A 24612-nucleotide genomic window follows, 5' to 3' on the forward strand; every position below is an offset into this window, starting at 1 on the left:
ATATATGTGTGTGTGTGTGTTTGTGTGTCTGTGTGTGTCATGGGTGCAATGCCCCAATCAAACTGTATTAAATTTTATAAAATTATACCTGTACATACATAGTGTGGGTTGGCCCTCCCCCATCCCCTCCAGTTAAAACTATGCCTACGCCAGTGTCAAATACTTTGAATTCGAGTGTGTCGTTTGATTCTAAAGCCATTATTTAAACAATTTCCTTTGTAGTATTGTGCACTATCTGTATAATTCTGTTTTATTTCATGACACGATACTGGTCAGTCACCAGATATGTGTGTGTGTGTGGGGGGGGGGGGGGGGGGTCGGTTTCCACACGCACATTCACTTTAGTAATTGCTCAATTACGTTACTAAAACATTATGTACATCAAATAGCTGATGTATTAATAAATCGATGTTCTCTAGTGGTGTTGTTAAACAAAACACACTTTTTAAAGGTTACGCTGTCTGCAGTTTATTCAGTGGGCTGGAGCAAATACATTCTTATTAACGAAATAATAAAAGCATGATTTTAAAAACCCAAAGCTGCTTAAAACACGCTACAACGGCTCTTAAGAAGGATCTATATTCCATTTTGTGTGAGGGATGATCCCCTTTCCATCCGTTGATTACGCCCTCCACACGAATTCCGCCTAATTCAAAGTCGATCCCCTTACTTAATATGCTGGATACAGGCATGCAATATTAAATTCACTGCAATTTATGCCGAATCATTAGCTTCGAATTGTTGTTTATGTGAAAGCAAAAAATATTGAAATATAGAGTTACCACTTTTTCCTCCAATGTCGCAATGTCGCAATGACAAAAAAACACTTTTGGTCGCAATGACAAAAAACCCTAAAACAAAAAAAGCAAAACAAAAAACCCCTGAACTACCCGCCCCTCCCCCCAAAACAACCCACCAACAACAAACGCAAAAGGTCATAACCAGATACAGAATTTAATTCTGCCAATGAACAAGAATTTAATTAAGAAAAATAAACAAACAAAACAAAAACCCATCCAGAAATCTGATTAGCTCTATCTCTGTCATGTTTATACGTAGGATCAGAGCTAGAGCTAACTCTATGTATGATCATCTAATCAGGTTCCTTATAGCATTAAAGTAACATGTTAGCGATTAGTTCAAAGCCTACAAGAAGAAACCCGACATCTCGGATCCTATCCCGGTGTTCAGGGTAGTGGTGTCCGATTAAAAAAAACAAAAACAAACACCGCTAACATCAGAAGCATGTGAGTTTAATGTTATATGTGAACGCTAAGGTAACAAAGCTAAAGGTCTAACTAGTATATATATTTATCTTATAATATCTTACATTTTCAGTGCAAGCAAAGTATGTGATATTTTTCTGATCACATACTTTAAGAATTTGATAACTTTGCAAATTAGATGTAAATTAGTCGAGGTCTCGGCACTAGGTTTATTGACATTTAAGCAAAGGTACTTGGGTGGCACTCCATAATTGATGTATGCATTCATAGTCATCAAATAAAAACATTTGACACATTAAAAGCTGTCCAGCGTTCAGAAAACAAAAAACGTTAGGCATAACATTATTTTGATGTAAGGACATCCAAAATGACGTCATTTTCATTCAAAAATACACCACGCCACATATTCTTACGTCATTTGAATATCTAGTAATGGCGGACTGGAATTAAAGTTGCGTGTACAGTTTACAAAAACACGTTGTATTAAGCTTCAGCTTATATGATAAAGAGATTATTACCCTCGTGTATTTCGGTATCGTCAATATCATATATTAGGAATAAAAATAATGTATTATGCTCGCCAGTGGCTCGCATAATACAATTGTTATTCCTAATATATGATATTGACGATACCGAAAAACATATCTGTAGTGCAGGGGTTCCGAACCACTCCCCACCTCACAGTGGCTCAACATTGAAAACAAGGGCCCAGATTTTTGAAGCTATCTTAGCGCTACGAGATCGTAAAGCAGTCGTAGTCCATGATATGCACCGTTGTGAAGTCATATTCATAAGCGTACGAGACACGAGCGGGGGGGGGGGGGGGGGGGACAGTCCCTCCAGTTTTGGAGCAAATCCTTAAAATCGGGAAAAACAATAGAGATATTAGGGCAAAATCAGCTGGACTGAAACAATTCCACCATGTATTTGAATAATTCTATCCATAATATTGGTTGTAATCCAGATACAAATGAAACAGTGATTCGTTTACAGCCGTATATAACTGTTTAGCGTTAATGCTAATATGAATAATTGCTGTTAGACACACACAAAAAAAGCGTCGGTCTCTGGTCAGACCAAAGTTCCAGAATTGCAACTTTTTTTTTTTTTTTTTTTTTTTAAAGCATGGATTGCATTGAGAAGGTTGGTATATTTAGAGTTTTTTATGACCTCCTCATCTGCCTTGATCCATCCTCAATGGCCATGTGCCACCTCCTTTGCCTTGGTACCCTAAATATTTTCAATATAGCCAGGGCACTTTTTATGACTTCGAAAATGATGGGAAATGTTTTAAAAACAAGCCATGCTACAGGACCTGTTTTAGAGAGAAATTAAAGACGGCTAATGTTCCAAGCCAGCATATAGACCTTGCTTTAATGGACTATTTTAATAGTTTTAAGAGAAAGCAATCCAGGTTTTATTTGCTAGCTGCGATCAGTTGGCCTTTTTGTAAATGACGAGCAAAGCTTTAGTTACCACAGGAAATAATAATAATAATAATAATAATAATAAAGACGTTGACGAGTGAGGTTTTGTCCATGTCCAGATTCGGGAATTTTGGTTTAATTCGTGCAAACATCTGCCACACCCACTCCCCCATACAAAAATGGGAGTACGTTTATGGTCATAGCTTACGACGGTTTTACTACATTGTATCGCTAAGACAGCTTCGGAAATCTATAGCCTGGGTTCGAACCATTTTGAGCATGTTTTAAATTCCATGGCTTTCCAGGCCTGAGGAGATTAGTTATCAAGTTCACGACTTTCAGTGACTGTACGAACCGTGAAAGTCCATCACATGAATGATTACATACATTACTACAAGACCATAATTTGTTTCTACTATAATGACCAGATAAAAACAAGATGACTATCAGTCCACATAGTTAATTCTCAAATGTGTCATTTGTAGATGATAATTCATTCATTTGTACGGACCACCTTAAAATATCCTAAGAGACCTGTCAGTCTAGAGAGCTCTACTAGCTAAGTCTCCAATGTGTCACTAGTAGATGATAACTCATTAATTGTACGAATCATTATTAGTTAGTGATGTTCCAGTCATTGGCGGATCCACTGGGAGTCACATGACCAACATCGTCCACCCATTTGTACTACCCTTTTTAATAACTTAAAAAAGCAAATTCGTCATGCACAAAATACAACACTAAATTACCCTCAAAGCATATTTTATTTTGTTTAATCTCTGAATAGCATATCCGAAAACCACCGGGTAGATTTCGCCCCCTTTGTGAGCTGGGCTCATTTGCTTTTGAGAAACTCAAACATGCCCTTTTTAGAATGTTGTGATGTTCTATTTACAAGATCACCATTCCACCCCTGCTACTGCTAATGCTCGACTATAGTTGACAATTAATCAGTTGGGCTCCACTAATGTGAAGATGGTCGATTACACACACATACACACACACACACACACACTCTCTCTCTCTCTCTCTCTCTGTCTCACACACACACATACGCACGCACGTACACACACACACACGTGCGTAACTATTTATGTGTTCATATAAATAATATAATAATTACACAGAACGCGTGATCTGTGTAGGTGTTGAAATAATACAGGTTTTTGAGTCTATCCCTTAAAATAGTAGTGTTAATCACTTATGGTTCCTAACTAGGCCCCAACTTAACTTATCATGGTCACCAGTTGGCATCTGATTCTCTATAATATTATGTTAATCACCTATGGTTCCTATCTAGGCCTCGGCTTAACGCATCATGGTCACCAGTTGGTACCCGATTCTCTATACTAGTATTTGAACCCCTGCTATGTTTTAAAGACATTGTTTATTTCAATGTTGGAATAAAGAGTAATTTAAACAAACACTGAATACATTTGTTAGTGTATTGATCACCAGAGAACTAGAAGAAAAACAACTTGAAATATTATGTGCTGTACTTGATCTTCAAAAATGTACTCCCTCAGTTAGGCAAATGGATTACGTGGGTAGTACAACAATGGTTACTAGCATTTATCGGTCAAATGGTTGGTGGATCCATAAATACGAAAATCACTAGTGATGGATAACTGTACTCGTCATAAAACGTGTACTCAATTAATCGGTCAAATGGTTCATGGACTCCATTAAAATGACTTCACAATTGATTAATCCATCGGTCCGAAAGAAGGATTGTCATTTGTCATGTTGGCCCTTTTCATCTTCAGCCTCTTGAGTTTTGTTTTCAGTTTGCTCTTCCTTAGATTTCGGTTGCTGCTTCATTCTGTTAAGATTAAAGTATTAGTTCATTAGACAGCGATTACTGAATAGTAAAATGTTTATTTCATTGTTCTTCTGTGAATCTGAACGACAAAACCGTATTCCCATATCAAAATCGTACCTCTGCACAAGACAGTCTAACGCATGTTAGACAAAGTCACACTTATGAGATACGTAACAGGATGATTCATCCCTCTTGCACCGCCTGTTAGAGGACTGCCACTCACAAGGCTCTTAGAAAACCCAAACGTGCACAAGATAGACCATGACAGTAGATTTTGTTTCTTTACACAACCCTTAAGTAATATTACCCTGTACCAAAACCTCTGTACAATAATTATATAATTAATGTTTTGGATTTGTTTTGTTTTCTAAACGTTTTTCGTTTTGTGTTTATGAGTAAATATAATTGAAAACGTGTTAAAACCTTATTATTGTATTATATCTCCTTCCACAATGTAAATTTAAAAGGCTATCATCAACAATATTGAAGAGATTGGATTACCTCTTGTAACAGAACCAAGATACTGCAATAGCGACGACCAATAGAACAGCAACTGCTACTATTATGATAATGGTCGATTCTGAAACCTGACTCTCTGGAGCGGGAACTGGAGAAGATTTCAAAAAGAAACACAAACAATACTTACCAATTACTGACCGTCACTGAGGGCAATATAAGGTTTATGGACCGAAGAAATTGATGTCGATCGAAGCAAAAAGTTAATATCAATTTTTGTGGTACATAAAACCTGATATTGCCCTCAATGACGGTTAATACATTTTTATTACATAATGACATCTCAAAATCCTACCGCACACGAGAGCTATTGATCAGCTGAGCAAAACAAAAATTTACATGAGACTTTTTGTGTGTGTTGCTCCTCTCATGTGGGTGCGAGGTTTTCGTGTCTCGTGGTTGTGAGGACAATATCTATTGTGCAGCAAATATCTCACTGTGTGCGGCTACGTGAGCTCTCAGCCGAGCTTAATTTACCAACTAACCAATGGAAACACGAACATTGCGTCAGAGTGACGCCATTGAGACTGTCGTAAGCAAACTAGCTCGGCACTTGGCCCATCGTGTCCTATGATCCATAATAACTTTTTGCTCGGGTAGCAGTATACAGTTAGCTCCCTTAAAATGAGTACTCTTTACAATTATGACCCTTTTTATAAAGAAATTAAGACTAATTTTTAAACCATAGGTAGACATTTAGGATGCCATGGGCTGGTATGCATAAATCTCAGCTGAAGATTCACAAGTAACTGTGGTCTGCTACCTTAAACGTACCACCTGAGATTACAAATATTGTTTTTATTATTAAAATATATGATGCAAATACATGTATGCCAGTATGTGTATGCCTTTTATTCCATTGCCGAAAAAGTCTGCGTTCCACCTAAAATTCAAAGCTAGGCATCTGGCTACCATGGCTACCTTAAGGTAGTTGTATACAGTTAGCTCCTTTATGTGCCCGGGTGCGCAAAGGGTTTCCTTGTTCGTTTCGAAGAGATCCATGTTTGAAGGCTAATTATTTCACCAGCAGTACAAATGGTTTATCTTCAATGAGGCTCGGTATTCATACACCGGGTTTTCCGTGTGACAAAAGTGGGGAGCGATCATTGTGGGTAATTTTCAAAGAAACTGAAAAATTTAATAGCTAAACCTTTATTCAAATGAGGGTTTTTCTAAGGTTTAGGAGCAAAGTTTTTATAAATATATGTGTTATATCCGCCAACTCCTGCTTTGGTGTGGTTCGTATGGGTGTGGACATTGTCAAAATGCACCCAAAACCATGCAGTTTGGACACATTATGATGAAAGTAACATAAATATTTAATTACTAATATTTTAAATAAGTCGGATTAGTCCTCTTTATAATGATGACCCTTTTTGTAATTTGCTTTAGACTAAAAATACCAATATCTTTCTTTATTTTTAATCCATAGGTGGGCATAGGTTTTAGGATGTCATAGGCTAGTATGCGTAAATCTCAGCTGAAAATTCACAACTAACTGGTCTGCTACTTAGGTGTTTAGACATTTTTTTCTGAATATATTTTTATTTCATTTTTTTTTTAAATGCAACAACACCTACATACAGTTAACAATAAAACGACACTATGTACCACTTCCGATGTATATGGTTAATGGGAGAAATCTCTTAAAGGTACAGTACCACTTTTGTATCTCTAGTGATTTTCACTGCTATTTTTAGCTTCACCTGTGTCATTTACTGAATCCATTGGACAAACTTTTATTATTTCATGAAGAAATGGTTAGTGCCATTGTATCCCTAAAGGAATACATTTTTTTTTTTAAACCCAAAACAGCACTTTTGTTGGGAAAAAAGTTGTAATTGGAGTTGTTGTTTTTTCAATATAGAATTTACAGCAAAAATAATAAAAATATTAAAACTAAAAAACCCAATTGATTTGGTTTGATATGTCTTAATATCTCTCCACCAAAGTTGGGTTTAATGACACCACTTCAAGTTGAAGTTCATTTTGTTTAACAAAACCGTTAGAACACATGCATTTACTGATGAAACAAGTTTGTGCGGCTATGACATTTTAATGAAATTTGGTCTGGCAATAAGAAAACTTTGCAAAACTAAAACAGAACAGTCTGTAGAATAATCATGTTCCAGGCTTGTAGATCTATTAATTTTTTTATATAAAAAATACTACTCAGCAGGATTAGTAACTATAAAAATACATTAACCTACAAATTTTATCACCAGTCCGAGATTCTTGGTTTCCATATATAAAATAAACTATTTGTCAGCATAATTTTGTTTTTGCAACTAAAACAAAAAAGTAGTGGAAAAGAAAACCCACACCAATAACAAACAAACAAACAAACAAAACAAAAATACAACAACGTAGTTCAAACAAATTCTTTCGGAATACCTCGACCGAAGTGTCAGTATGAATAAAATGGCCGAGTTGTTCCAAAAGGTCAACATCGGAAGTCCTGGAGTAATGTTACACAATACGATAAGAATGGCTGACATTGTTATTATTAACACGAAACAATGGTCGCCAGCAGGCCAGATGAAGAAGCATCTTACTGGCCCCTCTCAAATAGCAATCCAATTATCATATTGAAATTTAACTGCACAGCCAAAATAAAAACTAGAATGTTTTTCTTAATAACCATGTAGTGCGTTTCCCCAAAAAGGAAACCGATGAATTGGCATGTAATAAAGTTAAAATTCATATAGAAACATGTTGTTAAGTTTTAAACCCATACCAGCTCAAAAAAAAAAAATCCTGTATAAATAAAAATGTTTCTTTACAAATTACCATTAAATTATACAGATTAAAGGGACATTCCTGAGTTTGCTGCATTGTAAGATGTTTCCGAATAATAAAATATTTCTGCGATTAAACTTACATATTAAATATATTTTCTTGTTTAGAATATCAGGGTCTGTATATTCAATGAGTTTCATGTCGTCTTAATATTTGTAAGAAGCCCAAACTGGATTTTGTTTTAGGAAATAAAATGAAATATTTTATGCAGAAAAATATATCAGATATATAATTACAATCGTTAAAAAGTGTATGTTAGTCGATAACATCTTAAAAATTGCAGCAAACCCAGGAATGTCCCTTTAAGACGCTAGATGCCAATACATCGGTTCCCTTTTGACGCAAATGGACAATAACTGAAACATTAATATTTTCTGCCTCAGAAAAATGTAATAATGCGTGCGTGTGTGTTTAATTTGGATATATTAAATGCTACATTAGCAGACTACTAATAAATAACTATCGAAAGAAAAAGAAAATATGTGCAAAAAAACCCAACCCCAAAACAACCCCAAAACAAACAACCACACAAAGCAAAACAAAACAAAGCAAATATTTTATCACAAAATACGATGTATTCTGTTCTCATATTACAAAGCATAAAAGTGTACTTGTTGTTTCTTACAGTAATCGTTGTCAAGAAGTAGGTCTACTAGATAATTATGGCGTACCCAGTACTTTGCAATAAGCCGATTAATTCCAGGTTAATACATGCAGTGTTTGCAATACGTTTTGAGCTCTAGGTTTAGAAACACCCGACCCAAAACCACATAAGCTCAGTCTGGCGCTGTCAAAATGTAGAGCATGTTCTGTCCTCTGCAGTCAGTTATGTAGTTCGCCAGATGTGGTGTATTTTGTCACATTCGCTTCAGTTTCAGTGCATTTAGGAAAACGAAAACAAACTGGTATTATACTCGCCAGACCCTAAAATCGATGATCGCCCGCGGACCACCTTCATAAATTGTTTAGTCGCCTATAGCCAATAAAGGTAGCCACGGTCGACCGCTAATTTTCAGCTCTGAAGTAATAAACTACGGGTACAAATCAAGGGTTCAAACAAATAATAAACACGGAAGACTTTTGCAGAAGACATACGCGCATAAGAAAATATCACGTGAATACAGTAAAATAGACATTATGTTCACAGACAAACGGGGTTTTCCGAATTGTTAAATTTGTTAGCACTACTACTTACCCGAAAAAGGAACATTCCACAAATTATGATATTTAAAAAAAAAAAATAATAATAATTAAAAAAAATGCATCGCTATTTCTTGTTTGTTTTCTGAAAATAATTTAACCGAAACACCCTCAACTAATTTAAGTATAATATTTCAAGCAAACATATTTATGTATTTTATCAAATAACTGCTAAAAGCGTCTTAATTGTATGTACATGTAATGCATTTCACCAAAACGCTGCAAACGATTTTTGAAAACATCACAATTAGAAAAGCGTATACATTTTGATAGCAAGACTTCTATTTAATGTGTTATTGTACATAAGGATATTTATATTTAGTATTGTTTAGGAATCTGGTAAATCTAAATGTTACTTGAATTATTAAAGGTAATTTTGAGGTCACAAAAGTTCGAATTTCCATATAAAAAAAAACGTAGGTGATTATGTGAAATACACTAAAATTATTAAATATGTTTTTCTTGTTATTTTTAATTTTGTATTAATTAATTAAAATATTGAAATACAAGTTTACATAAATGCATACATATTTGCATGCGCTGGAACGAATTTGGTTGGGCCAATTTTCAGAAATGTAGAATATTTCTTTGAAAATTATTAAAATGTGGTTATTTTAAGAATAATTTTTTAGCCAGACTAAATGTGGTAGCCATTTAGTATAAAAATTTGCAACTGGCTAATTTAGCAATGGGCAAGGTGAGCCCTTCATACATACATACATACATACATACATATGTAGCAGGTGTTTTATTTTTAATGTATCTAGTTTTTTCTAAATATATGTTTGTCAAAATCTTCCGAGATATTAGGTGTATTAGTTGTCTGCCAAGCACTATACATTCCGAACAGCGATTGCACGTGCAACTTGGGCTAAACGACACGTGCTGTTTGGTTTCGCTGTTATTTTAGCGTAGCATAATTCGGCGTGGTTCTTGGGAGGTTAGCGTTGGAACATTTTTTTTTTTTTTTGGGGGGGGGGGGGGGGGGCGAGAGTCATTGCTCTCCTCAGAAATGAGCATACTTTAATTGTTAAAATTTAAACGTCACCAAACTGATAATAATATTCAACAATAAAATTAGTATCTGTTCATGTTTCACTGTCATTTATACTTATACTAACCATCCTTACTTTTCATTTTAGTCCTATTAACAAGTTTACCACAAATAATCATCAAACAAATATTAATTTAATCACTGTCATTTTTAAGTGTTTTAACTGCTCATTAATAATTAATTACTAACCATTCTCACTGATTAACTTTACGACTGTCATTATATAACCACCACTGCCAAACAGCTAATTATTAATCACTGTTCTTTTGAAGTTTTCACTGACGTCAGGCGTAAGTATATGCAACAAATTCGGCAAACGCTAATTTCTGCCCTCTGACAACACGCACAAATTTTGGAAGTAAAACGATTCAGGGGTGCAGAAATGGAAAATATTTCACTAGCCCGCTGGACCAGAACCAACTAATATGTACTAGCCCACCAGAATTTCTACTAATCCGCCAGCCTAGAAAACATACTTTTGTTTAGCAATATTTTAATATATATATATATATATATATATATATTAATATACTTAATAACAAAAACATTAAGGCACTTGGTAAGTTATCAACATCACGTGGCAAAAGAACGAAATTAAACCCCAAACCTTGATTGACAAATAAATACAGGTTGAAATAATCTGATCAAGACTACGTTATTCACATTTCTTTCATATAGATTTACACAATTTACATATCGCTAACATACTTTCAACGTAAACACATATTTGTTTTAGGATTTATTGACTTTTGACAGGCCCTGTTTCCTTGGAATTAGGCTAAATTGGAACCACTATCAAAACGGAACCATATTTGTTGGCGAAAACGAAACTGATTTGGCTATAACGGCATCTCGATTTAATGACGAGAATGATTGGGTTTTTTGTTTGGTTTTTTTTGTTTGTTGTTGTTTGTTATTGTTGTTTTAAAAAAAAGAAATAAAAAAAGCTGTAACAGCATTTCATCTGATTGCATTTCACCGACGTCTAGCTAACAGCTTATACTTCTATCTCCGCCTTATAGACATACCCAAAAAACCCAAAGAAAAAACCCAAAACGATTAATATAGCTGTTGTTTTATTGAAGATTATCGTGTAATTGATACCGTTTTAGCCATACATTGTTTTGGGTTCCGTTTTAGCCATATAGCCATAGATTGTGGTGCCGTTTCAGCCAACGCTAGGTTCGGTTTTGACCAGTTTGGTTGCATTTTTGTTTGGGTCATGGTTCCGTTTTCACTACAAACCGTTTCCGGAATGTCGCGCTTGCGCAGTTCTGAACTCCAAACCAGTCTATTGGCAATGCGGTGCATGTATGACATCCTTCTGAACCGTTTGTTTGAATGGTTTGAAATTATTGCATGGAGACGCGGATTCAATGCAAAATAATAAAATAAATAAAAAAATAAATAAAAAATTATAATACAATCAGTCAGAAAAAGATAGATCGCTCGTCGAACTGGTAGTTGCATTTCTCAACTCGCATTTGGCGAGCTGGCAAGTACTTTCTGCACCCCTGTAATTAAATATAACAGGGAGTTACTAGTAAGTAAACAAGTAAATAAACATAGCAATATCGTTTTATTTTGACATTGGTTACAATTAATTTGCCAGATTGCTACAAAAGCAACACACCTCACCCGCTCGTCCTGCAAATTCGTAATAATTCGGAACACCTCGGCTGATTACGAATAGAAATAGGCCGAAGTGTTCCGAATGATCGGAATATTCCGATAGACAGTACAACTTCCCCATACATACATCCAATGAGAACAGTTGATACATGCTATATTAAGGAAGACACCACTGTTTTCTTTTTCTGAACAAAAGCTTTTGGTTTCAGTTTCAATTTCTCAGTATAACAGTATAAAATGTTCACCTTGCAAATTTTAGTTATATGTACATACTTCGTATAGTTGTTATAAATACATAGTGTAAGTTTATTAAGCTGCACAAGACATAATTACGAAGGTAATTGTTGAGTAATTTGTTGTAGTAATTTGCTAATGTTAATATTGTTGTAGTTTATAATACATTAGTTGGTACTATTATCCTGTTCAATTATTTAGACCCAAAGTTTTTTGCAAATGTTACGTTTATTCCCTATTCGATATTTGTTTTCTTTGCATTTACATGAAAACAAACCCAAACCCCGACTGGTTTTATATACAAATCATCATATAAAATGCACGAAGTTGACTTAATCCACTTTTTAAAAATCTCTGTGTGTTCGGAATGCACGTTATTTCTCCTACAAATAACTACGGTCATTTGCATATCAAAAGCATCATTCTATAGTGCGTTTCAAACTAATGTTCGGTTCTATCGTCCTATCCGCACAAATCGTAGTATGACCTATATTTAAGAAAATATCTGTAAACATGAAGCAGGCGCGGATTCAGGTGGGGAGTTCAAGTGACAAAACCTCAGTTTGAAAAAAAAATATGTATGAAATAGTATAGTTATATTGTGGAATACACAAGCGCGCGCACTGAAGGGAGAGAGAGAGAGAGAGAGAGAGAGAGAGAGAGAGAGAGAGAGAGAGAGAGAGAGAGAGAGAGAGAGAGAGAGAGGTCATTTATGTAACGACGCACTCAGCATATTTTAATCTATGGTTATATGGTTATAGGGAGAGAGAGAGAGAGAGAGAAGAATATGGTATGCATGCGATTGGTGGAGGTGTGACCCTCTGCACAACCCCAAACCCACTTAAGGCTTCTTTTGTATGTGGAGCGGGACGTAGCTCAGAGGTAAAGCGTTTGCTCATGGTAGGTCGACTGATCGATCCCACATGGTGGACCCATTGGGTTGTGTCTAGTTCCAGCCTGTGCACCACAACTGATGTATAAAGGCTGTGGTATGTGCTATCCTGTCTATGGGATGGTGCATATAAAACGTCCCTTATTGCTTATCAAAATTGCTTATCGGAAACAGTGGCCCATGTGGCGGTAGCGAGTTTCTTTCTCACTGTCATAATGCTCCTTAACCGTTTTGTCTGACGCCACATAAACGTATATCAAATGCGTTGAGTGTGTCGTTAAATAAACATTTCTCTCGTATGTATGTGTAATCTATATGCATTTCTAGTCGATTAGTTTATAGGTTGTTAGGTTGTTTGATAGTGAATGATATGGAAATAAATAGTTTTTGGTGTTAAAGAGTTCATGCATACATTAACGTAATACTCCTGATGGGTATGGAGAAATAACTTAACACGTCGACGAACTCATTTTTTCCTCACTATCTTCGTTAAGGGGGACTATCACAGGGGGTATTTATTTCTTATAAAACTATTTTGTTTTCTAAAATCTTCTTCGATCTTTATTACATGTTTAACTGCGTCAGAGAAGTGTGTAAGTTCTCTCCGCACCGTGGTAATTTTACTATCATTATGACGAGCTATGTGCCCTTTGACTTGACTCCAGATCAGTTCTATCGGATTGAGTTCAGAATGTCTTGGCTGCAGTCTTATACACAAGTGCCCATGGCGTTCAGCAATATCATCAGTAACAAATTGCTTTGCAAATTTGTTACTTTTCACAAGTTCATAAAGAACTGGCTTTGTCATGTTACTCTCAAAAGGTATATTTTTGTTTCGTAGCCACGACTGAATTTCTTCCTTTTTAGCGTTTAGTGCAGGACATCGTGTAATCTCAGTTACTTTTTGTGGTAGCTTGCGTTATCCATAACGATAACAGAAGGTTCTGGTAGAGAAGGCATAAGTTGTTCTTCAAACCATTTGATGAAATGTTCATGATTCATCTCACCATGATAGTCTCCGTCTGTTTTTTTTAGCCTCAAAGATCAATTCACAGCCATCTATTAATCCATATTTATCACAGCCAGCATGACAAATAATAAGTCTTTTTCCTTTCCCAGTCACCGAACAGAGTTTAGGAACTCGATCAGCAGCGTCTGATTTCCGCAGGTGATTGGCGGTACTTGTGTTCGGGTGGATATCTGTCCAGTGGTGGGATGTTGTGTGGTTGACATTCACCCAGGTCTCATCTTGATACACTATTAAATACCCCTGTTCTCGTAAACTGGATATTTCATGGAGATAGAACAGTCTCCTGTCAGATATATTGGCGTCCTCAAAAATCACTTTTCCGGTTGTAGACATATGTTGGTATTTAAAATCGAGGTCATGGAGTGTTCTTCATAAAGTTGATATGGATATGTTGATTCCACATTCCTCCCTTAAAGCCACGTTAATCTTATGTAATGTATGTAATTCGCCCTCTCTATAAAATCTGTATACTCGTCGTCTAATAACATCTTTATCAAATAAATCGATGAGTTTTCGGTCGCGTTTTTTAACAGTGATTTCTGTGCTTGGATTCGTAGAGCTTAGATTTTTCACAGTTCTTTTTACTGTTGAAACCGAAACTTTAAGTGCAGCGGCAACTCGATCGACAATTCGATAAGAAGCATACCTAGGTCTATCGCGCTGATATTCATCTTCAAAATAATCGAAAACGTTCTTAATACACGATTTTACATCAACTGAAGTTTTTTTCGATTTACCCATATTGTTCCTCAAATAACACTAACAAGAATGTCGACTAATACATTTTCAATGAATTTATATACCCTACCTAACTTGTATTTTACGTGGTTTACACATTGCTACAATAGCACGTGCAGTCATAGATCGAAATAATGATGTTATTGACCATGCAATGCTATCGTATTTTGAACATTCAGGGCTGTGTCTGCGGGATGAAAAAGTGGTTGAACCCATACGAGTCCGAACAATAGCCCTTTGGTTTTTCGCATTACAAATGTAACACCCAACCCCCAAACCCCAGCCCCTAGCACCACCCTAAATACTATATATATATATATATATATATATATATATATATATATATATATATATATATATATATATATATATATATATGTACGTATGAGTTCCCAATTTAGAGGCAAATTAAATAACATTTTTATTATTATTTGATGTTGGTGGCCTTTGACATTTTATCCCTCCTCCCCCCTTGGTCTTCTGGAAATTTGGAAATCACATTCCTGCGGTGTGTGAGGTGATTTGTGTTTATTACTGTGCTACACCTCAGTTGTGTTAGGTTAGGTATGGTATGCTAATATATAATTGATATAATAAAATAAAAATACATAATACATTAGCTAAATTTATTAAATATAATGCACCTACAAGAAAGGGCTACATGTTCTGTTTGTTTACATCTATGTTTAACGGAAATATTAGACAATGCTGTTACACACTCTCAAAACAATAATAACCTTGATTTAGTGAAACAAGCTATAATGACCTTCACGTAGCCTCAGATCCCAATGTTTTGATATGCAAATGACCTTAGTTATTTATAGGAGAAATAACGTGCATTCAAAAGACACAGATATTTTTAAAAAGTGGAATTAAGTCAACTTCGTGCATTTTATATGATGATTTGTATATAAAACCTGTCGGGGTTTGAGTTTGTTTTCATGTAAATGCAAAGAAAACAAATATCGAATAGGAAATAAACGTAACATTTGCAAAAAACTTTGGGTCTAAATAATTGAACAGGATAATAGTTTCCGCTCAGCCAGAAAGATTAATTTCATTCCGTGCGTAGATAGCGATCATAGGTCAGGGCATCGAGATACAGCGATACAATGATAACATTAATGTTACTGTATTTGTATTTTGAATGCGTTTATGAATATATTTTTTAAAGTGGTATGATATTTATTCATGTAATTACGTTGATTTGTACATATATATTTTATTTAAGGAGTTCCTGGGTCAATGGTATAATGGTCAAGTTGCATGTATCGGTCACTTGTTTTTTTGAACGGGTGAGTTGTTATATTTATTTAATGTTGTATACATGGAAATATTGTATACTGTTATAGATATGCATTATTTCAATGTGTAATAGGATTAGATAAAATCTAGATGTTTATTGATGACTGTTGCTATCCGTAAAAAGTGGAAGTGGAAGTGAAATAATGCATTAAGGTATTGAATGTAATATTGTGCTGCATAACAATTAGTATGTGGAGTAATCTATTTTTATGAATTAGGTAGTGTTAATTAGTGATATTGACAATGTTGTATTTGATCCTTTCAAGGTGTGTTGTTTTTCCACGGTTTGATGTTTTGTTGTAATTTGAGCCACTATCAGAATAAAGAACCTCTCAACCCCTTACAGCGAGTCGGTGTCCCATTTTGTGGTGTCGTTGGCGATGAAATAGCTAGCTGTTACACATACATACATACATACATATATACATACATACATACATACATACATACATACATACACACATCATACATACATACATACATATGCTTAAATATTAAACAGTCATTTGAAAATAAATAAATATATGCACACCTAATGAAAATTTCAGAAGAATAACATTGCTACTTTGTACATACCAAATAAACAAAAGACATTCATTTTAGGGATCCTAACTGGACAACCTGACACCAAGGTGCAAACATATGGAATCATATTTTAACCTGGACATGATATTTGTTGTTGCATGTCAACAACATAACCTCCAAAAGATTTTGTAAGAAGTTACTGGAAACACTGAGGTCATCCAGATACTGTTCAAGCTTTGGTATGGTGTGTGCCCAAAACACACCTGGGCTGGAGACAGGGCTGGGGCTGAGGCTAGTGAGAATGGTACCAGTTGAAAAAGAAACACATTGAAGCGAATCTGACAAACCACAGACGGCATAGAACATGATTTAACGTAATTTGACAGCACCAGACTAACCAGACCTAAATCCAGCTTTGGTGTGTGGTGAACTTTAGTTTTTCTATGTATTGAAGTTCGGCTCTAGGACCATGTGGTCCATAAACCCTGGCCTAAATTATATGCCACTGACTCGATGACTAAAGCAGATATATGTCAAAATTGAGCACCAAGTGCTGGACATCTATGCAGCTGGTACACATATGAACCTATATGGCTTCATCTTACCAGAGAGAACCATATCCAGAAAACAAAGGAAGCTGTGAAAAAGTACCTGATCTGGATCCTTGCAGGACAAACATGTCCCTAGATAGACCAGATTTAAGATCAACCAAATGTCAAGCTCAGAAGATGCTGGGTATCTGCCATTCTCAATACATCAGCCACAAACGTTGACCACAGTGTTTGAAATCTTCAAACAGTCAGAACTAATTAGGGAGAAATTACTTGTTGACAAATTATGGTAGTTATGGATCAAACGATTTTTGTAAAAGTTACTGAAATAATTTAGCACGTTTTAAACATTCTGTCCATCACTGGGGTCCATGCTTGTAAACACTGAAACCACGCTGTCAGGTTACATAAGTATGTCTAAGAAACCATTACGAAATTAGTACTGTAAGGGGCATTTATAATACGGGCGAAGGACAATGTTTACGGCAGCTGTGATTTAATCATCATTCTTCGCATGGTCGCAGATTTGAACACATCCTCAATAGACTCACTCCGGTGTGCAGCTTTTTCAAGAACATCCATTTCATAAGCTCTATCGCTTGCGGTCGGTCCAGGAACCATCCCCGTCGGTGGGCCCATTTAGGCTATTTCCCGGTCCAGCCAGTGCACAACGACTGGTAATTCAAAAGCCATGGTTTGTGATATCCTGTCTGTGAGGCAGGTGTTTATAAAAGACCCCTTGCTACCAATGGAAAAATGTAATGGGTTTCCTCTCTAAGACTATACGTCAAAATTACCAAATATTTGGTACCAAACAGTCGATGATTAATAAACCAATATGCTGTAGTGGTGTCGTTAAACAAAACAAACTTTAACTAATGGCCACTTATATAGTATTCTCTATTTACTGTAAATTAATATTTTGTTACTTAATGTCTCTAGACTAATTGCTCTATGAAATGTAACTAAATCCAAAAAGAAAGAAATGTTTTATTTAACGACGCACTCAACACATTTTATTTACTGTTATATGGCGTCAGACATATGGTTAAAGACCACACAGATATTGAGAGGAAACCCGCTGTCGCCACTTCGATTAGCAGCAAGGGATATTTTATATACACCATCCCAGACAGGGTAGTACATACCACGGCCTTTGATATACCAGTCGTGGTGCACTGGCTGGAACGAGAAACAGCTCAATGGGCCCACCAACGGGGATTGATCCCAGTCCAACCGCGCATCGAGCGAGCACTTTACAACTGGGCAACATCCTGCCCCGTAACTAAATCATAACTTACTGCTGAACTGCAGACTAATGTTTGGACTGCGTGTTCCTGCAGAATTCAGTTGACACCACCAATCCGTAACATCATTGATTGTAGCGCTAGTGATCTTCACGGTGTACTCCTTAGTTGTGGACGAGCTGCTGTGTGTTCCACGTCCACAGGATGCAGTCTCACCGGATGGTGGAGGATTTCATATGTAACATGTAGCCGCATTGTGCCTCAGGGAAGCAGTTGCAACTATTGGTGATAGTTTATTCCAGAATTGTATGATATCATTAAGATCAACAGCCTGTGACACTGTGCAGGTGAAGGAAAATGGTTGATTCAACACTGCGTAGGATGAAGAACCAGAAATAGACAGTGATGCACCTGTAAAAAGAAAACGCAATAAAACACTTCAAAACATGAATTTTTATTTGATATATTTGACGAATTGTAATTTTGAATTTTTTGTTCATCTTTTAGAACTTTAAAATATTTTCTCTAAAATTATGAAAAACAAAAACATATAGACCTGTAAACAGTGTTGGCTGTTCAGTATTGAACTTCGAATAATTTTGACAGGGATCAAGTTTAGAACAATTTTTATTTTAATGGGGCAAAGCATTGTAATAATATAGCAAATTTTTAATCTGAAGGAGGTCAGTATTGCAATAAAGTCACTCTGCGTCTCCTTACAATAACAATAAACTGTGTACATGATATTTCCATTTTCTGAAAGCTGAAAAATTATAATTCAAAGATTTTGTATGAGAATTGCAGTTGTATTTATCGTGTATGGAGCCAAAACAAATATGTGAAAAGTGACTGCTGTGGACCTTACTCTGACCACTTCAGAGTGTTCATTACCCATGTGTATTGTAATTTCGAGCCTGTTTGGTTTGACTTGATCACAAGTTTAACATAAATAAACTCATAGGCCTACACAAAAAAGGCTTTCTTGAGGCATCACAGCAAAGGCACAATGCATATATATATATATATATATATATATATATATATATATATATATATATATATATATATATATATATATATATATATATATATATATATATATATATATATATATATATATATATATATATATATATATATATATATATATATATATATATATATATTGTTGTGGCCGCGTCCCAAGGATATTAATAAAGTCCACAGAATACAAATAACATCCACAGATGACAAAGACGAAGTGTTCCAGTTTTCAGAATTATAAATTTATTTAAAGGTAAATAGAAATAAAGTTAATGTTCACAGGTAAGTTTCCAACATATAGATAGATATCTTCCTTTCAGCTCTAGTTATATCTAACCAGTGAGGATTGCATCTCCAATAAATGTAAACAGCTTGCAGTTGCTTATAAATATTGCTTCCATAAAACAAGTTCATTAAATAAAGATGGCAAAGTCAATAAAATTTGACTTTAAAAATATAAGTAAAAGTTATTCCAGTGTCAGTTTAAATGTATGTAATGTAATAAAGTCGAAAAGTTGGACAAGGGGACATGTGTTTAAAGTTTGTTTGTCAGACCGCGAACAACCGTTGACGTCCATTGACGTCAGCCTTTTATACTTTTTCTTAAGTACCACGTGACATCATAACAGCCAATCAGAAATTACGTCACGCTAGGAAGAGATCTACCTTTACAAGATAAATATCATTTCATTTAATAATTACATTATGCACATAATTGCTCAATAAATAAAGTAATTGCTTTTTGGTCCAGCTTCCGTTTGCAGTTTACAGTTTGTAAATGCACACTCTAAATCCTAAGAAACTTCAACTTTTATAAATACGTCAGTTTAGCCCATTGCAAAAGCATTACCGACTTGCAATAATTAATTCTGCGAATTTCTAAAGTGCATAAAGATAAAACTAACATTTCTTAATTGCTTTTTTAGTCTAAAATTTGCGTAAAACAATTTTACAGAAAAAGCCTTTAGAATATTTATAAAACGACATTATTAACCAGGCACAAAACACGCTCATTTTGCACAGCAAATACATTAGGTATTCAAGCTAATAATACAAACAAGTTCTAACGTGCATAAATATGAGACTATTATTACAAAATTGCTTTTTTGGTCTAATTTCAATATAAAATAGTTTTAATGAAAAAGCCTTTGGGATTATTGTGAAAACGACTTTATTCACTAGACACAAAGACACGCTAAAGTGCATTGCAAATACATTAGGAATTCGAGCTAATAATACAAACAAATCCTAATGTGCATAAATACGGTACTATCACTACACAATTGCTCTTTTGGTCTAATTTCAATGTAAAATAGTTTTAATGAAAAAACCTTTGGCAATATGATAAAAACTGCATTTTTATACTGTTGTTTACAAACATATTGTGTACCGATATATCAGACCTTAGCAACCAGTATGTGTAAACAGGTTCTCAGCGTACAAGGATATAGTTCCTAAAAGCACTAATATTACAGTAATTAGTTTTACAGTTATTACCTCACTTAATTAATCAAATGATTTGCCATAATGTACAAACAATATTAGGATACGTTTAACTAAGAAAATAGCTAATCGATCGTACAAGTTTTGGAGGAAAATAAACTTTACTGAAGGGCAAGGTCAATCCCGGCAGCCATGACAAAACAGTCGATCAAAGGAAAATTTATTCCAGGTTTATTTATGAGCCCATGAAATGTTTTCAGTGTGTAAGTACACACACTTTGTAGTTATGGAAATATTTACATAAATAATATTAATGTCAACGTTGTGTCGTAGTTTTTATATGCACAGGAATTGGGGAATTAAATAAAGTCGAACACCGCAAGACCAAAAGACGGACGTCAAACATTAAATTAACACATTTAGCGATCGTAATATACTAATATTCCCCTGCGTGTGCTGTAACCTCACCGTGGTGCAGGGGTGTATCATTCTCTTTGAGAATGGCCAATACAGCACAAATTGAAGTTTAGAGCAAAATTCGGTGTCCGTAAAATTCTGTGATATTTGTATTTGTATTTTTGTACAGTTCTTTAGACTGTTTTTGTTTAAACCTTGAATTTTTATATTGATGTTGATCATCACTTTATTTATTTGTATTACCATAGTTTGACACCCAATAGCCGATGTATTTTTCGTGCTGGGGTGTCGTTAAACATTCATTCATTCATTCATTCATATACTAATACCCCATAAATAAATTACGGCAACTATTTACAAACATAATTTCATACACTATAAACATAAAATGAAATACAACTAAATGTAGCCCGCATTGCGCATCCAAACGATCACTAATAACAATAGTTACGCAATTTCGTACGACAAACGGCACTACTAAGAATTTAATTAAACAATAACTATAATAAATGGCATAGTTCCAGATATTACAGAATACAAGCAAATATGCAAATAATTACTACTAAATGTAAAAATAAATATTTTGTTTTGTCCAATATTAAAATTACTTGAGAAAGGTCCACGTCACAGCACAGTTACGAAAATTGTTGGGACAGCCATGACAATATATATATATATATCAGAGATGGGGTAATCAGTAATCAGTAATCGTAATCGATTACATGTTTTCATGTATAATCACAATCGTAATCGATTACATTGTTTGAGAATGTCATGTAATCGCAATCGTCATCAATTACATTGCTAATGTAATCGTAGTCAGCGATTACTTTCATGATTACTCATGAGTATTTACTAAACTTAGATGTGTTTAGCATCAACTCCAGTAACAGTGCCTATAGTTAGAAGCAGTACTGGTCCGTCAGTAGAACTGATATCCCATTGTCTACTACTCTCATAGTAGAACTATTATTTGCCTTGAGAAACAGGGGATCATAACGTCTGGATTATCAAATGAATGTTACCCAGGGGGTGAAGACACACATTCACATAATGGTATATATCGTGTTTACGTTTACTATAAAACCACTTTAATGAATAGTGTTCTAGCTAGCAATATATAAAAGGGCACTGCACCATGCCCGTTTTGTGTGTGTGTGTGTGTGTGTATATATATATATTATAATAAAACACTTGCGTTCCTCTGAATGTATATACATCGTTATCACGGGTCTGAATTCAACTAAGAAACACTTGACAGTATCTTGTTTTCTCACAGGTGTGAAAGTCCACCAATGGTACGGTGGCAGCCAGCCAGTCGTATCAAGCTTGATTCCATGGGCAGTCATCCTCACCCTGTTGCAGACACAACCACAAATAACGTAACTAATTAAGCAAATACCCAGTTGAAAGTAGTCTATCACGATAAACCTTGGTTTATTTTCCTTTAAAATAGCTTAAAATATTAATATGTTTGATACAAATTCCCGAAAGCTGATTTTAATAGATGTTCTACGAAACGCAGCGCTTCTAATGATACAAAAATAAACGCACCCATATATATATATATATTATTTTTTAATTTGTGGATGGTATTATACGGTACGTTCTACAAACAATAAAAAAAACCCCAAGTAATAGTGATCAGACAGTTTGCAATGACTAATTATGGCTTATTTCAATAATATAACAAAATATATATGTTGTGCATTGATACAATAATTATACCTATGGTTATGGGTATCTGTTCGTCAATAATCCAAATTTAAGAATAATAAATCTGGTTTTGGAAACTGATTCCCTCCCTGCAGTATACATACGTTTATAAATGTTTATAAATGTTTGAAATAATTTAATAAATAATCAAAAATTATCCATTATGTCTTTCAATGGATGAAATAGGTATGGTTGTAAACTAAAGTGCATAACGTCATGGTGGTAATATCATTTCATTATTTGTGTAGATTTGTGGAAATGTAATCATGATTGTAATCATGATTGCTAGACAATGTATTCGCAATCGTAATCGATTACTTTCAATTATCTTGTAATCGTAATCGTAATCGTAATAGTGACATTCTAAAGTAAACGTAATCGATTACTTTTGTCAAGTAATCGCCCCATCTCTGATATATATATATATATATATATATATATATATATATATATATATATATATATATATATATATGTGTGTGTGTGTGTGTGTGTGTGTGTGTATACACATACATACACACACTCACACACATACACACACACATACACATACATATTATAATGAATCTTGTTTTACTCAGTATTGTCTTTAAAAAAACCCACATAATTATTATAAGATGTTGATCCATTTGTATACTTTATCTTATACATGAACTATATGTATGAAATATTTAATATATTCTGAATGTTTTTCATATACACACACACATACATATATATATATATATATATATATATATATATATATATATATATATATATATATATATATATATATATATATATATATATATATATATATATATATATATCTATCTATCTATCTATCTATCTATCTATCTATCTATCTATCTATATATATATATATATATATATCAGATATGGGCGATTACATGACAAAAGTAATCGATTACGATTACGATTACTTAAGAATGTCATGATTACGATTACGATTACAAGGAAAATGAAAGTAATCTATTACGATTACACTGCTCAGTAATTAATGAAGTATTTTTGATGACTATGTGCCAAATTTACCAAATGTTTGATATTCAATAGTCCATAATTAATTAATCAATGTACTATAGTAGTGTCGTTAAACAAAACAAACTTTACTTATTACATGAATATTTAAAACATTATTATATTTAACGACAAAACGTAATTACATGTGTGTTAATCCCCAAGCTGATAAAAGAAACGAAATCATGCCCCTTTAATCGCCGAACTGCTCTAGTTCAGTGTCACATAAAACAAGACTTGCTGAACCGGGGCCGTAGGGACAAAATCTCTAGTGCTGATACTAGATACTATAGACTTGCTGAACCAGGGCCGTAGGGACGAAATCTCTAGTGCTAATACTAGATACTATAGAGTTGCTGAACCAGGGCCGTAGGGACGAACTCTCTAGTGCTAGTACTAGATACTATAGACTTGCTGACCCAGGGCCGTAGGGACGAACTCTCTAGTGCTAGTACTAGATACTATAGACTTGCTGACCCAGAACCGTAGGGACGAACTCTCTAGTGCTAGTACTAGATACTATAGACTTGCTGACCCAGGGCCGTAGGGACGAAATCTCTAGTGCTAATACTAGATACTATAGACTTGCTGAACCAGGGCCGTAGGGACGAACTCTCTAGTGCTAGTACTAGATACTATAGACTTGCTGACCCAGGGCCGTAGGGACGAAATTTCTAGTGCTGATACTAGATACTATAGACTTCCTGAACCAGGGCCATAGGGCCGAACTCTCTAGTGCTGGGACACAGTGTCCCCCCCCCCCCCCCTCACTGTCTTGTAAATACAATGCTT

At 34.7% G+C, this 24612-nt stretch overlaps 1 protein-coding gene across 1 annotated transcript; it reads right to left on the bottom strand.

Moving 5' to 3' along the window:
• Positions 1-3972: 3972 nt before the first annotated feature.
• LOC121386082 lies at positions 3973-19093 on the bottom strand. The gene is made up of 4 exons (XM_041516882.1): positions 19064-19093; positions 18253-18409; positions 4977-5082; positions 3973-4475 (listed from the first exon to the last, which is right to left on the bottom strand). Exons 1-4 carry the CDS (start codon positions 19091-19093, stop codon positions 4388-4390), a joined length of 381 nt encoding a protein of 126 aa, XP_041372816.1. The 3' UTR covers positions 3973-4387.
• Positions 19094-24612: the final 5519 nt, after the last annotated feature.

Source organism: Gigantopelta aegis, chromosome 12 (genome assembly GCF_016097555.1).
Source record: "Gigantopelta aegis isolate Gae_Host chromosome 12, Gae_host_genome, whole genome shotgun sequence".
NCBI classification, from domain to species: domain Eukaryota; kingdom Metazoa; phylum Mollusca; class Gastropoda; order Neomphalida; family Peltospiridae; genus Gigantopelta; species Gigantopelta aegis.